We start from the raw sequence: 15,294 nt of genomic DNA on the forward strand, positions 1-15,294 counted from the left end.
GCGGGACCCTGAGAAATGCGTGTGTGCGTGCGCTCAGCGCCGCTGAGTGGACCCTGAGAAATGGTTAAGACGGTCAGTTCTGTGTCACGTGGATCTTGCTGCTGCTGCTTATTTGCTAAGTCACGTCTGACTCTTTCGTGACCCCATGGCTGTAGCCCACCAGGCTCCTCTGTCCATGGGGTTCTCCAGGCAGGAGGACTGAAGTGGGTTGCCGTTTCCGCCTCCTGGGGGTCTTCCCCGACCCAGGGATGGAAACCCGTATCTCCCGCACTGGCAGGCAGAGTCTTTACCACTGAGCCACCAGGGAAGCCCCACCTGTATTTCACCACAATTAAAAATCTTAACACTCAAACAGAAGAATTTCCTCGCCTCTCAGTCCCTAGGCGGCAGACCGCGAGCTGCGCTCGGCATTTTCTTTCTTCCGAACGCTGCTGTTCTCTGTAAGCTCACCGGGGTGTTTCTGTTACACTTGGGGCTTTTTGCGTCCTGTTCGCCGAGCTGCTCTGCGGCTCCTACGAAGGCGTTGTTGTGTCCGATTTTATGCTGAGACACATCTGGAGTGACGTCTGAGCCTTGTGTGGGGCAGGTCAGCATACGCCTGTCTCACGTGAACGTCTGACGGGCTCGGCTCTGCCTTTTGAAACGCAGCCCCTTCCGCGTTGCACTGCTGTGTCTCCTCCGTCGGCGGTCAGGTGACTGTCCTGTCCCAGTGTCCAGCGTATTGCTGTGCTGGTACCAGATCGCCTAGTGGCCGTAGCTGGCTCCCGACATCTGGGAATGTGAGTCCTCTGTTATGCTCTTCCTTAAGATCGCCTGCAGTGCGGGAGACCTGGGTTTGATCCCTGGGTTGGGAAGATCCCCTGGAGAAGGGAAAGACTACCCACTCCAGTATTCTAGCCTGGAGAACTCCACGGACTGAATAGTCCAGGGGGGTCCCGAAGCGTCGGACACGACTGGGCAACTTTCACTTCCACTCAACACTGCCTGGGCTAGCCCCAGTCCTTGGCGTTCCCACATGGATTTTAATATCAGCTTACCAATTTACACACACAAAACCCCACAAACAGACCCCCCCCAAAAGTGAGGAGTTTTATTGGAATTGCATCGGATTTATGGGGGGATGTGGGGAGAACTGGTCTCTGCACCGTCCTAACTCTTTTAATCTGTGAACATAGTATAACCTTCCATTTATTCAAGTCTTCTTTACATTTGGAGAAGGAAATGGCCCCCCACTCCAGTCCTCTTGCCTGGAGAATCCCATGGACGGAGGAGCTTGGTGGGCTGCAGTCCCTGGGGTCGCAAAGAGTCGGACATGACTGAGCGACTTCACTTCACTTTCACTTCTTCACACCCTGCACTTATAGTTTGCAGCACTGGTCAGCGTAGGGGTCTCGAATACCTGTTTCTTTTACTTTGAGGCTTGGATTTTTTTAAATGCTATCATAAGTAGTTTCAGTCCAAAAAGAAATGTCTTCTGTTTGTGAGGGACGCATAGAGATGGCGGTGCTTTTTGCGCGCTTCCCTCGGCTCCAGCGGCCTTGCTCATCTCCCTGGGGTTTCTCTCAGCTTTCCTCTTAAGTACCTGCACATACGGACAGTTTTGTGTCCTCCCTGCCTGTTCTTTTACCTTTTGTTTGTTTTTCTCACCTGATTGCCTGGGCAAGGACTTCTCTTTCCGTGTGGAAAGAAAACAGTGAAAGCCAGCAAACGCCGTGTGTCCTTCTCCGTTGGCCTCAGTCTCAAAAGGAAGGCTGTTAGGTCTCGCCGTGAGGTGTGGCGTTTCCAGCTGAGGCTTTCGTAGCCGCCACTTACCCGAGTCAGCAAGTTTCCTTCTGTTCCTAGTTCCTGTGAGTTTTTGTCGTCAGTGGAAGTTGGCAAAGTATCAGATGCCTTTCTGCATTTGTTGAGAGGGTGGATGGTTTTCTTCCTCTTTGTTCTGTTAGTGCGTTAACACAGGGAATCACATCGCTTGAGTGTTTGTTTTTGTTTGTTTGGCCGTATTGCCGGGTTTGTGGGGTCTTAATTCCCAGGCCAGGGATTGAACTCAGGCCCTTGGCGTTCCTAACCACTAGACTGCTAGGGAATTCCCAGAATTGCTTGATTTTGTAATGTTCAACCGACCACACATTCCCAGAATTAACCCAAATTGATAGTGGTGAATTCATATATCATTTAGGAATTTTTCACCTCTGTGAGTGAATGAAATCACCCTGTACTTTTCCTTCATGAAATGTCCTCGTCAAGTTTTGTTCTCAGGATTCTGCTGGCCTCATTAAAAGTTGGGCAATATTTTCTCTGTTCTGGGGAAGTTTGTGTAAGACTGTTTTTTTCCCCTGCTATCAGTGTTTGGAAGCATTCAAAGACGAAGCCTTTGGGCTGCAGCTGTTTGCTTTGTGGGATCTCGTTGTTTTGACTGGCACATTCATCAGTGAGGTTGAACAACTGTATACACTGAAGTAACCATTTGCAGTTCCCTTTCCAGGGTCTTATGAGTCACATCCTTGTGGATCTTTCTAATGGAGTCTTGGTCTTTGCTATTAAATATTTCAATACTAAAGAAAGCAGGCTCAGGTCACGTTATGTATTGAAACTATCTTTCCCCAAGGTTGTCATTGGTCTTTTAAAATATTTTCCACATCAAAATTTTAAATGTCCATGTGCTCAGATCTCTTCTCTTTTGAAAACAGCTTTGACCATCCTGCTCAGTGTGTGGGATCTTAGTTTCCTGACCCTGACCGGGGATCAAACCCCACCCCCTGCCTTAGAAGCGCAGAGTCCCAACCGAAGTCCTAGTTTACTCTTTCTTTAAAAAAAAAATAACCTTTTTATTTGTGACAGTTTCAGGTGACCAGTAAAGGGACTCAGCCACGCACACATACAAACATGCTGCCCCCAAGGCCCCTCCCACCCAGGCTGCCACATGTATTGAGCAGAGCTCTATGTGTGGCACAGTAGGTCCTTTCTGGTTTTCCATTTCAGATATAACAGTGTGTACATGTCCATCCCAATCTTCCCAGCATCCTTTTTTTAAAAAAAAACAACATGGCTTCCTGATTTTATGTCATGCCCAATAAAGGACTTCCCTACTCAAAGATCATAAATAGAACATTCTCTCATTTTCTTATAAAATCTGTATGGTGTTTGGGGGGGGTAGTTTCATTTCTAATGAAAAATTTTACTTTTGTTTTTTTTTTTTCTTTTCTTTCCAGTTTGTTTTAAATGGGTTTATTCTGAAATCTTGGTCCGACTGGAGTTGAATTTGGTATAAATAAAAAGAGCAGGGGCCCTGCTTTACTCTCTCAGATGGCTACCTGCTTGCTCTCGTACTGATGGTTAACAATTCATCTTTTCCCTACCGCTTTGAAGTGCTCTTTTAGCAGAGACAAAAATCCCATATATATTTGCATTTCTTTGTGGACTTGGCGGCTGACAGATTTCTGAGGTTTATTCCCATGCTCTTCTAGCCTACTCTGTTTACAGAGTGTTTTAAAATCTGATGGCTTGCTTCACTTGAGTTCTTGTTTGCTTCACAAAAGCACTGATGCAATTTAGTGAGAAAATGAAGGTCTTTATAATTAGTGATGCTGGACCAGTTGCTGAAGCAATTATTTTATAACTTTTTCTTTCTCACTGGAGGTTAATTTCGCTACAACTTTGTGTCGGCTTCTGCTATACAACAGCGTGAATCAGCCATGAGAAGTTTCCATATGTAACCCCTTCCTCTTGAGGTCCAGCACCCCCCGACCCCCGCAATTATTTCAGATTTCCCATTTAGGCCTAAGGTTCATCCCAAATTAATTTCTGTATGTGGTGTGAGGGAGGGGGTCAAGACTCCTTTACTCCGCCCGCCTCCCAGGTTACCACCTCTGGCACTTACGCTCCAGGACCCTAGGAGCTTTGGGACTTCAGTATCCTCAACGTGGGCCTCCCAGGCGGCTGCCAGTTTCGGGAGCTGCAGGAGACTCGGGTTCGATCCCTGGGGTCGGGAAGATCTCCTGGAGAAGGAAACAGCAACCCACTCCAGTGTTCTTGCCTGGAGAATCCCACGGACAGAGGAGCCTGGCAGGCTGCAGACCAGGGGGGCACAGAGCGACGTGACTGAGCACGTGCTTTCTCTTTGTGAGATGGGGGTCGTCGTGCCTCCCTTCCCTTCGGGAGAATTGCATGGATTCGTACATGGAAAGCAGTGGCGTGGCTCCTGCCCATGGTCAGTGTCCAGCAGACGTTACTGTTGGTTGGGACATTTACTCATGTGATGTGAGTACCCGTGTGTCTCTTGTGGTGTTTGGGTGTTAGGTCCGTGGGTTGTTTTTTTCTTAATCCAGGGTGAGTGTTGGCTTCCGTCAGACGCCTCTCGGTGGAGATGGCTCTGGTTTTTCTCCTCTGCTGAGAGAGGAGTCCAGGCTCTCACAGACGTTCCCGGCTGACCTGCTGTTGGGCCCACTGGGGACATGCTGTCCTTTTGAATGTGTTGCTTGGAGTCTCCTTGCGATTTTTTTTTTTTTTTTTTTTTGAGGACTTTGTGTTGAGTTTCCTGAACACAATTGGCAGGAGAAGCCTCTGGTCCTAATGGCAGGGCACTGGGGAACTTTCCAGAAGGGCGTTTGAGGTAGGCCACTGTTCCTGCAATGTTCTCAGCTTTTGTGTGATCGTTGACCCACCTAGATCTTTGCTCCTCCTGGGACCTGTAAGCCTGCCCAATTAAATCTGAGTTTCTGATAAACAGAGATGTTTTGTGTTAAGTACCGGAATCCTATTTATCCTAGAAAGGTTATTTTGTCAACTTTCCAAATTTATTTTTATTGCAATGAGTCATCTTTTCTAGTACTTTTAACTTTCTCTATAGCTTACGTTATTTCCCCATTCCCGTTTCATTCTTTGCGTATTTACTCTTCCTTAATTTTTACTGATTGGCTAGCTAACAGCTGTATATTTTTTGCAAGATCTGACTTCAAATTCTCAATTTCTGCTTCAGTTGTTCCTAAATTCTTCCTCTTGCTTTCCCTACTATTCTGATTGTTCTTTTACTAACGTCTTACATGAGATGCTTTGTTTTGATTATTTTAATGTAACTAATTAGGACAATGAATTTTCCTCTGAGCCCTGCGTGGTGCGTGCGTGCTCAATCATGTCCGACTCTCTGTGACCCCACGCACTGTGGCCTGCCAGGGCCCTCTGTCCACAGGATTTCCCAGGCAAGAATAACACCTGAGTGGGTTGCCATTTCCTACTCCAGGGGACCTTCCTAATCAAACCTACGTCTCTTGCACTGGCAGGCAGATTCTTTTACCTCTCACTCTATTCTGTATACATGTGAAGGTTATGTTGAAGATACTGCAGTCTTGGCTTTGACTGCCTCTGTTTAACGAGATGTTTACAGAAGCTGTAAGAGTTGCTAACTGGGCTGGGAACGTGCCTGGTTGGCGTGGCCTGTGGTCCACGAGAGACGTGGGTAGGGGCCAGCAAGTCTCGCAGGGTGGGATGAGCAGGGCGTGGGGACTGGGTTTCCTCCAGGGGCTCTGGAGGCCAAGGAGGACCCCCGTGTGGCCTCCTCGCAGGATGAGGTATGCATTTGAAGGGTCACGGCTGTCTTGAGTGGGGAGCGGACTGAGATGGTGGCAGCGGCCAGGAGGCAGAGAGAGGGATAAAGATGGAACCAAGGCCAGGCCACGCAGATGGGGGGGCAGGCCTGGGTGACCGTCTCCAGTGGGGAAAGGAGACCACTGGAGCTGGCTTCTGGTTTGCGTGTTGAGTCTGAGGCAGGTGCCTGAGGGTCCAGGTGCTCAGGAGGTGGGAGGCAGGGGGGTGGGTGGGCATGAGTCTGATGTTCCGGAAAGCTGGGCTAGAGCCTGGGCAGGGAGGGAACCCACCAGCTCATGGGGGGTAACTGAGCCCCCGGGGGGGCAGGGGTGCGTCTGCGTGCAGGGACACAGCGACGAGCCTGGGTGCCACTGGGAGGCCCTGCGGGCAGGTGAGCAGCGTGTCTGAGCCCCTCAGTCTGCTGCGTTCTGTCCTCCTGGGCACAGGAGCCAAAGCCCTCCCCTGGCCCGAGCGGCCAGACTCCAGCCATGCGGAGGTACGCCTCTGGGGGATGTTTGGGCTGAGACCGGAGTCCTCAATGCTCCCAGGAATCAGGGTGTGGGCAGGACTTCCTCCCAGGTCAGCCCACCAAGAGCCCTCCCCCAGGAAGGCCAGCCCGCCTGGCAGCTGGCAGAGCCATCCCCAGTGGCCGGGGGCCCCTGGGTCCAGAGCAGTGGTTCTCAATCGAGGGTGACTGCTGACTGGCCAGGGCAGAGGGCTCATTTAGCTGGGGGAGGCTGGCCGGGGCAGAGGGCTGGTTTAGCTGGGGGAGGCCAGGGACGCTGCTCTGCGCCCTGCCGTGTGGGCACAGCCCCCCGAAGTATGACTTCCCCCATAACGTCAGCCTTGCTGAGGGTGAGAGCAGGTTGGAGATGCAGGCTGGGGAGGGCTTAGGTGTCTCGTCTTCCAGCCTTTGCCCGGGACAGAGGACAAGCTCCAGGACAGGCCTGGGCCACAGGCTCCCAGGAGCCAGGGCCAGGTGGCCCCAGGCCACACCCCAGCCTTCCCCCCCGGCCAGTAGTCCAGGCGGCCATGTGTGGAGCCTTAGCAAGTGTCCAGGGGCGCCTTGGACGAGCGCCAGCCCGGCTCTGGTTTCCCTGGCCCCGTGGTGGCGTGTGTGGAAGACTGTTAGCTCTGTTCGTGGCCCTCTCCACCTCGACCCTGAGTCAGGCATGGTGCAGGCTCTTCTTTAATCTAGGACTGGAGGATACACAGCTGGGGAGCGGGGCTTCCAGGGGGCAGGGGTGCAGTCGTGGGTGAGGCCTGGAGCGGCCAGGGCCGGGGCTCTGGTGGGGGGCTCAGCCCCCACAGCGGTCCATCTACTGGGCTGTCTACCTCTTTGCAGCCGCAGGCCAACCGTCCAGCCCAGGGGCCCAGTTTCCTGCCAGAGGGTTAGGTCCCCTGGGCCAGGCTGGCCGGGCGTGTGCAGGGCGGGACCCGGAATCAGGAGGGAGCAGCCTTTCAGTAGCCCGAGGGCTCCCCGCCCTTCCGTGGGTCCGCCACAGCATGCACACAGGCCCCGTCCTGGGATACGGCCTGGACCACGTTCAGGAAGAAGGGCCTCTTGCTCTGTTCTTGGCCCCGGTCCTGGAGCCCCTTCTGAACCTCCTGGAGGGGAGAGGAGGCCGGCCGGTCACAGAGGGGACGGGGCCCAAGCAGGCAGCTGAGGACCCCACCCCGGACAGGAGTGGGGGCGCAGGTCTGGGTAAGGACAGAGGGGTGCTGGACACAGCCTCGTCTGCAGGACGTGGAGTCGGTGGCCCCCACCCCACAGGCCCCAGAGCAGAGGCCCGGCTCCAGGGAGGACGACGGAGTCCGTGGCCCTGTCTGGAAGGACCCAAGATGCAGCGTCACTTCTGTCCTGGGCTGAGGACTCAGTGTGCCCCAGAGGAGTCCAGGGTTTCAGTGGAGAAGGCAGGTGGCCAGGGGGGACTCGGTTCTGAGGGTCTGGAAAGCAAGGCCTCTAGAAGGCAGAGCCTGGGCCCTTTGGAGCCCCAGGTCCTCCATGCTTAAGAAGAGCCCAACTCAACGTCAGGAGGAATGGCCCTCCTGCCACGCTGTCGGCAGCTTGGGACCCACTCTCGCAACACCCACAGAACACGGGGGTCCCAGATGCCAGGGATATGGCATGCAGACTCCCCAGGGCCCTGCTGGTGGAGGGATCACTGGAGGCTTCTGAAGACCCACGAGTCCAAGAACACAGGCGGGCCCCAGACCCCAGTGGTTCTTTCGGGTGAGGCGCTCTGAGCACAGCCCTCAAGGCTCAGGTCTGAGAACGTGCATCAGGGCCCAGGCATTGGTGTCTGACGGGCCAAGTGCCCTGCCTGGCAGTCTGGTCCCCATGCTTGCCCGTCTGTGACCCTTCACAGAGACCCTGGAGATGCGTGGAGACCTGGCCCAAGGCATACAGGAGCTGAGGCCCCCGTCCCCAGGCTCTGAAGGCAGGCACGGAGGTGTCTGCCTCACCTGGCTGAAGCTGGGCTCGAACTCCACCTGGCCCTTGCTGTCCACGTGCAGGATGGGGGCCTCGATGGCGGCTTGCAGGTCAAAGCCCAGCCACAGCTTGTTCATGATGGCCTGCAGGGACGAGGACGACGCAGCGAGGGAGGCGGGGCGGCTACCAGCCACCCTCCCCGACCCCTCCAGGGACAGCAGGGCCGCCCAGCGACTCACCTGGGCCACGGCAGAGATAATGAGTTCCCCGCCGGCCCCGCCGATCACGAGCTTCGACCCCCGGGCTGTGCTGACCAGGACGGAGGGGACCATGGATGAGGGGGGCCGCTCACCTGGAACTGGGGCCGGACGGGAGTCAGGGCACCCTCGCTTCCCAGCCAGCGCCCCAGGGCCGCCCGCTCCGAACCCGCCTCCCGACGCACGATCCCCTGACGCCAGGCCGGCTGCCTTCCCTCACCCGGGGCTGGGGGCGCCCTGTGCTCACCGGGCTGGGGGGTGGCTCTGGAGCCCTGTGAGTGCCGCCAGCACAGGTCCAGAAGCTCGTTGTTGAGAAGGATGCCCGTGCGTGGTGAGTACACCATGGCTCCAAAGCTGCAGACGGAGGCGGGGCTGGGCGCCGGCTGTGGGGTCCTGACTCACGCAGCGATCCAGGAGCCCCTGCTTCACGGCCGCCCCCAGCACGCTGGGGCCGCGCGCCCGTCCCTGGCCCCGCCCCCAGAGAGCCTCCTGGCCCCGCCCCAGGCCCCGCCCCAGGCCCAGTCCCCACCATCCTTCTGGTGTGAGGCGCCTTCCCCATCGGGCGCTCAGAGACACCGGGTGAGCAGCCTTCAGCCAGAGATGCAGGACGCCTTTGACAGGTGGAGAGGTACCGCCCCCCACCTACCCCGCGGACACAGCAAATGGGGGCGGGGCCCCAGGCCCAGGGAACCCAGTGAGGCCGGCCCGCCCGCCCCCGGGCCCCACGCACGGCGTGTTGATGGTGCTGGTGGCGGCCACGGCGCTGCCGTCCTCGCCCAGCACGGACACGTGGGCCGTGCCCATCCTGTGGGTCCAGGCCCCGGCCAGGCTGTAGTGGTCGAGCGGGTGGTCACCGCGGGCGTCCATCTGCTGGCGGATGTGCTGGGCCAGGGCCTCCCCCAGCAGGTCCTGGGAGGTGTTCTGGGGAGGGCGGACAGGTGAGGGGGTCCGTGAGCTGCCGGGAGGGTCCCCTGAGGGTGCCCCCACAGCCCTCCCAGCTCCCTGCTGTCCCCAGACCGACCGCACCTTCCTTGCTCGGGCCACTACCAGGCCCTCCCGTTCCAGAGCCAACCGTGTTCACGTCCCTCTGGCCTCACCTGCCAGGCACTCGGGGTCTGTGGGCAGGGGGCTCACTGGCCTGACCCTGAGCCCTGGGGCAGGGACGGGGCTGCCCACCAGCCCAGGACACCTCACCTGGACTTCTGGGTGGCTTCGAGGGTCCCACAGCCGCCACCTCTGCCCCCCAGCAAACTTGAGCGTCTCCACGAGGTGATGGTACAAGTTCACTCTTCCCTCCAGCCCGGCCACCGACTCGGCGGAAAAGTTGAACCCTGGGGGAGGAGGTGGGCGCGGGTGGGGGTCATGCCGTGCAGTGGGTCCGACTCTGTCCTAACCCCCAGGACCTGTGAGTACTGCCCCCCACGGAAGAGTGTCCCCTTCTGCGGCAATCGTGTCAGTAAGTGAAGGCTCTTGAGAGGAGCGGGTTATCCCGTGGGCGCTAAATGTAAGACATGCGCGTAAAACAGACACACAGGACAGGGAGGCCGTGTGGTCGCAGATGCTGACCGGACGCAGCCGCCAGAAGCTACAAGAGGCAGAAAACAAATGCTCCCCCCACCAACCGGCCCTGGAGGGAAGGTGGCCCTGTGGACACCTTGATTCTGAATTTCTGGCCTCCAGAACTAGCAGAGCATAAATTTGTTGTGGTCTAAGCCAGCAGGTTTTGGTGATTAGTGATCATTTGTTAACGGCAGCCCCGGAGAACGTAGTCAGCATCAGACAGTCCCGGCCCTGGACATGGCTGGGCCCCCCGCCACCACCCTGCAGGCTGCTGTAGGCTGGGCCTCAGGTCTGGGTGCACACACTCGATGGGCAGCTCACCACCTGCTCCTCTGCCCTGGGTCTGGGTCCCGCAGGGTGGGTGGGGGCGCTCTGCAGAAAGATGATGGCAGGCGCCCCTGCGGAGCCCTAGCCGCCCCTAGGCCTGCTCTGGGCCACAGACTCCTGGGGGGCGGGACCTCACCTTTGAGCACATTGAGGACGAAGCTGAGAATGGCGCCCCCAGCAGGTGGCGGCGGCGAGTACAGTGTATAGTCCCCCAGGGGCATGGCCAGGGCATCGGCCACCTCAGGCCGGAAGGATGCCAAGTCCTGCAGGGTCAGCCGGCTACCTGGGCGAGGCGGGGACGACTCCGTGTTCAGACAGGGAAACGGAGGCACAGTGTCAGCCAGGGGCCCCGGGTAACACAGCGGGGCTCCCCTCAACCCCTACCCTTCCAGACCCCGGGGCGGGGTGGCGATGCTGGGTCTGTGGGCAGTGGCTCGGGGCTGGTGGATGGGTGGACAGACCGGCGGTGGGCAGGGTGGAAAGCAAGCAGGGGAAGATGGGGGAGGCACACTAGCCTCTGAGGGGGGCCAGCTCCAGGCCAGGAGCCCCCCGTGACCACTGACAGCTCCCGTGTCGAGCCCAGAACCCACGGGGCTCTGTGCCTCAGGGGTGTTGACCGCAGGGTCCCTGAGCCCAGCAGCAGGCAGGATTAAGGAACGGCCTCTTGAAGCCTGGGAGCCGCTGGCCCTCCCTCAGCCCCGGCGCCCAGACCCCTCTTTCTCTGGCCGGGCAGGGCAGTGGGGCCTCGCGCGCTGACCTTCCTTGGCGATGTCGTCCAGCAGCAGCTGGCCCAGCCGCCCTGTGTAGAGGGCCTCCGCACCTTCTGTAGCCACGGTCTCCAGGGTGGCGGCTAGCACGGGCCACGGCAGTGGGTCCTGAGACCTCAAGGGTTCTGTCCCATTGAAGAAGAGCTGTCTGGGGGGTGGGGGGCGGCCTCAGGGGGGGCCGGGTCCTGGAGGGCGGCCACACTTCTGACCCTATGGGAGGCAGTCCTGGTCTGCGTCCTGTGGGGCTTCGGTGGACACGGGGGTAGGGGGGGCGGGCAGGTTCTCCAGGACTGGGTGGGGCTGACACCCTTCACATCTCATCGCCGTGTCCCGGGGAGGCCACACCCCCTGCCAGGCCTGCATCCACCCAGGGCCTGAGGTCCTGCCCTCCTGGAGGACCGGTCAGTGGGCAGCCTGGGTGGGCCCAGAGTGTGACAGGGGGACGGGCAGAGGGGAAGGAGAGAAGGGAGAGTGGAGGGGTCGGGGAGAGGACAAGACAGCGGGTAGGAGGGCGGAGGCGGCGTGCAGAGCCCAGATCTGTGCCCCGGGAGCCCCGTCACGTGGGCAGAAACTCCCTCTGGCTGGAGCCCTCCGATGAGGTGCTACCACGTGGAGGCGGAGTCTGTGAGCTGAGACCAGGATGCGCTAATCATCCCAGGCCCCCGCCCCACCCCGCCTCCAGGGTAGACCCTCCAGCTGGAGAAGGGGCTGAGGAGGGGCCCTGGGCCTCCAACAGCGCTCACCTCAGGGATGACTCCGTAAGGGAGGGGCGCAGGAACGGGCTGTGCAGGAAGCTGGCGAGGACGGTGGGCACGCGGAAGCCCCCCCGGAGCAGCGCGATGGTGGGCGTGAACAGCTGCGCCCAGGGCAGGCGGCCGTGGCGGCGGTGGGCCTCTGCGTAGCCGCGGAGCTCCCCGGGCACCCCGATCCACTGGGCGCCTGCATGGCACAGGGTGTCAAGCCCCTGCCCCCAGGGCCACCTGTGCCCTCGGCCCCAGGGGCTCTCCATCAGCCCACTCCTGGCCGCCTGGCCCCTCCTAGCCATGGCAGTCTGAGCGAGCTTTCTGTAGCCCATGTGGAAGCACGTTCCTCTCCACTTGAACCCCCTTGACCCCCATGGACTTCTGCACAAAGTCCATGACCAGGCCCCTGGGGCTCAGGAAAACTGGCCCCAACCCAGTGCACCAGCCCAGGCCACCCACCCCAGTCCACCAGCCCCACCCACCCACCCCAGGCCACCGACCCCGCCCACCAGCCCAGTCCACAGACCCCAGTCCACCAACCCATCTCCACCGAACCCTCTGGGCCCTGTGAAGTGGTCATTGCTTGGATCAACCCTCCCAACTCAAAGAGCCCTCCCCCAGGAAAACAGCCCCAGCTTGGGGGTTAGAACCTCCACGGGGGGCTCCCATCCCCAGCTGCCGCCCCCCAGTGCCAGGGTGTCTCAGCCGGTCCAAGAGGTGCACTGTCCCTTCGGGGTGGGAGGTTCTAACCCAGTGGCCTGGCAGGGCGGGGTCGGGGGAGGTGGCCCTCCAGGGTCTCACCTATGCCCAGAGGCTGGGCCTGCTCGCACTGGCCCAGCAGAGCCGGGACGGGGCTGGAGGGCACCGTCTCCCTGGCGTTGATGACCTCCACCTTTCCTGGGTTTGGGCAGGACGTGCGGGGTGTCAGGGGCGCCCCGGAGGCTGCCAGGCCTCACAGCACACCACGACAGCCCGGGCCGGGCTCTGGGCCTCTGGGCTCACTCCTGGGACAGTCTCAGCAGGGTGGGCGTGGCGAGACCCAGTAAGGGGCGTGGCGGACAGGCCGGTTGGCCACGCCCTCTTGTGTTTTCCCAGCACCTCCCTGTTAGCTCCTGGGACCGGGCCCATCCTCCCCACGGCGGTCCCGAGAGGACTCACCCGTGGTGGCGTTGTAGATCGTGAAGATGACCCCTCCACCCAGGCCCATGCTCTGGGGGTTGACGACCCCGGTGCAGACCAGAGCCGCGATGGCGGCGTCCACAGGCGAGCCGCGCTGCTGGAGGATGGCTCTGGGGGACCGGGCGCTGGGTAAGCAGCCAGGCTCCTCAGCCCGTCTGCCCCCCCCCCGGGCTTGCTCTGCCAGCCTTCACTGGTGTGTGGGCACAGCTGGGTGGCCTGCCAGCAGCCATCACACCCCAGGTTAGTTCAGAGACCACACTAGACTGCCGCCTCAGGTCCAGCGGCTCGCAGACTCATTGCACTCTACAAGTTGCAGATTGCGACGCCCCTGGCCACACACAAGGTGCTTCTCAGTTTACAAAGCACTCCTGCGGCTGTCTTCCCAGCGGCTAGGCCTGCCCCTTCCGCCCCTCTCAGCAGCCCGGGCTCCTGGGTGGAGGGTGGGGACCCTGGGAAGACCCCATCCTCCCTAGATTTCCCAGACAGGAAGTGGAACAATGAAGCCTCCCCTGGGAACACTGTGTGGCATTTCCAAGTGGCCGCAGAGCCTAGGAGCCACTGCCGACCCTCAGGTCTCCCTAGAGGGCCTCCCAGAGGACCCAGTGCTCACAGGGTGAGAGGAGGGAGATGTGGTGAGGGGAGAAGGGGAGGGCCCTGGAGGAATCGCCCCTGTCCCACAGCAGCTGGGGCAGCTCTGGGCTCCCTCCCATCTCTCTGACTTCTGCGAACAACAGCAGGAAGTGGAGTCACAGCTTGACAAGGACAGAAAACAGTTGGGAAGGAAACCACATCCGCTTCCTCGCCAGTGGCGGCTGCAGAGCACAGACCCCCAACCCTTAACCCTCTGCAAAGACTTGCAGGCACACGGTTGAGCCTGGGCCTCCCCTCAGAGATCTGTGAGAGCAGCCCCCCACCCCTGGGGGCCACGTCCTCATCAGTGGTTCTGAGGCTGAAGCCCTTTTTTTTTTTTTTTAAACTTATGTATTTATGAGCTGGGTCTTAGCTGCAGCACAGGCAAGACGCTGTTCAGTTGTGACATGTGGCCTCTTAGTTGAGGCCGGTGGGATCTAGCTCCCTGATGAGGGATCGAACCCTGACCCCTGCACTGGAAGCACAGGGTCTTACCGCTGGCTCACCAGGGAAGCCCCCGACCTGGGTTCGTTCAGTCGCTCAGTCGTGTCCGACTCTTTGTGACCCCATGGACTGTAGCCCTCCAGGTTCCTCTGTCCTTGGGATTTTCCAGGCAAGAATATTGGAGTGGGTTGCCATTTCCTCCTCCAGGGGGTCTCCCCACCCAGGGCTCGAACCCGGGTCTTCTGTGCTGCAGGCAGTTCTTCACTGCTGAGCCAGCAGGGCCCAACTTGTTTGCATCTTTGCAAATATGGGTTCGGGGGTGGGGGGGCGGCACAGCACTTCGGGGGGGGGGTTATTCCCCTCCTGGCCCCTGGGAACCCCCTCCAGAGACCAGGTAGCCGACCCTCTGACTTGTCCCTGTCACCCTTGAGGGAGGGCCCAGGACAGGAGGGGGCAGGGCCAGACGCAGAAGAGTGGGGAAAGAATGAACGGAAAGGGGGGAGAGCTGGGAAGAGGGGTGACCTGGGGTGCAGGGGGCGTGGGCGCCCTCTGCCCAGCAGTGCCTGGTGGCAGTGGCTGAGCCACCGTGCCCCTTGGCCCAGGACTGCCCCTTTCGGATCACAAAGCGCTTCTGATCCTGATCATGGCCCTCGAGGCAGACATTCCAGGAAGCAGATGGAACCGGCAGGGAGGCGGGTGCTAGCCCAGGCTCCCGCAGCCCCAGCTGGGTAGCGGGGCAGGGGCCAGGAGGGGTGTCCTGGTGGGAAGCCTCCATGGGCTGGGCTTCCTGGAAGAAGGTCTGGTTGGTCAGGAAACGCCGGCTGGGGCCCCTCTCCACGGCCCCCTCACCCCGCCCAGCGAGCATCAGTCACTCTGCCAGCGGCTGGCCTGGCTCCGAACCCTGACACGCAGAGGGGAGGCCGTGGGGGACACCGTGCCACCGGGGGCGGGCTCCCCAGGGCCGGGACAGGGAGCCTGCTCTCAGGCATCACTGAGGGCACCCTGGCGGCCAGGCCTCACATACAGAGCCTGCGCCCCCCTCACCCACGTCTGGGGGAAGACCCAGCCTCGGAAAATGGTCAGGGCCTCCCTGAAGGCGCCGGGCCCATCATCGGGGGCAGCGAGGGCCAGACCAGCGACACTGCGGCAGTGTCCCCTCTGGGCCTCCCAGGCCTGCGGTTCAGACCAGTCTCACACGCCGCCTCCGCTCTGCCCGGATGGTGGCTACCCTGCACCCTGTCTGCCCCCATGCTCACCTGCCACCGGGTCTGTGCAAGGGCCCTGGGGCCACTTCCCTCATACCCGCGCGGCCCCCACATGCCAGCGCACACACACACACACACACACACACACACACACACACACACACACAC

General features: G+C 59.9%; 1 protein-coding gene across 1 annotated transcript in view; it reads right to left on the reverse strand.

Annotated features, from left to right (window-relative positions):
* Positions 1 to 4,890: 4,890 nt before the first annotated feature.
* The window catches only part of GGT5 (gamma-glutamyltransferase 5), a 12,731-nt gene continuing 2,327 nt past the window's right edge, over positions 4,891 to 15,294 (reverse strand). Inside the window, exons 2-12 of the mRNA XM_040251189.1 lie at positions 12,827 to 12,957; positions 12,470 to 12,565; positions 11,669 to 11,864; positions 10,916 to 11,073; positions 10,295 to 10,441; positions 9,466 to 9,602; positions 9,002 to 9,192; positions 8,519 to 8,625; positions 8,254 to 8,372; positions 8,047 to 8,157; positions 4,891 to 7,188 (exon numbers count right to left, since the gene is read on the reverse strand). Of these exons, the coding sequence (XP_040107123.1) occupies positions 7,042 to 7,188; positions 8,047 to 8,157; positions 8,254 to 8,372; positions 8,519 to 8,625; positions 9,002 to 9,192; positions 9,466 to 9,602; positions 10,295 to 10,441; positions 10,916 to 11,073; positions 11,669 to 11,864; positions 12,470 to 12,565; positions 12,827 to 12,957 (1,540 nt within the window). The 3' untranslated portion in view covers positions 4,891 to 7,041. The remainder of the gene's footprint in view (positions 7,189 to 8,046; positions 8,158 to 8,253; positions 8,373 to 8,518; positions 8,626 to 9,001; positions 9,193 to 9,465; positions 9,603 to 10,294; positions 10,442 to 10,915; positions 11,074 to 11,668; positions 11,865 to 12,469; positions 12,566 to 12,826; positions 12,958 to 15,294) is intronic.

This window comes from Oryx dammah, unplaced genomic scaffold (assembly GCF_014754425.2).
Source record: "Oryx dammah isolate SB20612 unplaced genomic scaffold, SCBI_Odam_1.1 HiC_scaffold_12, whole genome shotgun sequence".
In the NCBI taxonomy this organism is placed as follows: Eukaryota; Metazoa; Chordata; class Mammalia; order Artiodactyla; family Bovidae; genus Oryx; species Oryx dammah.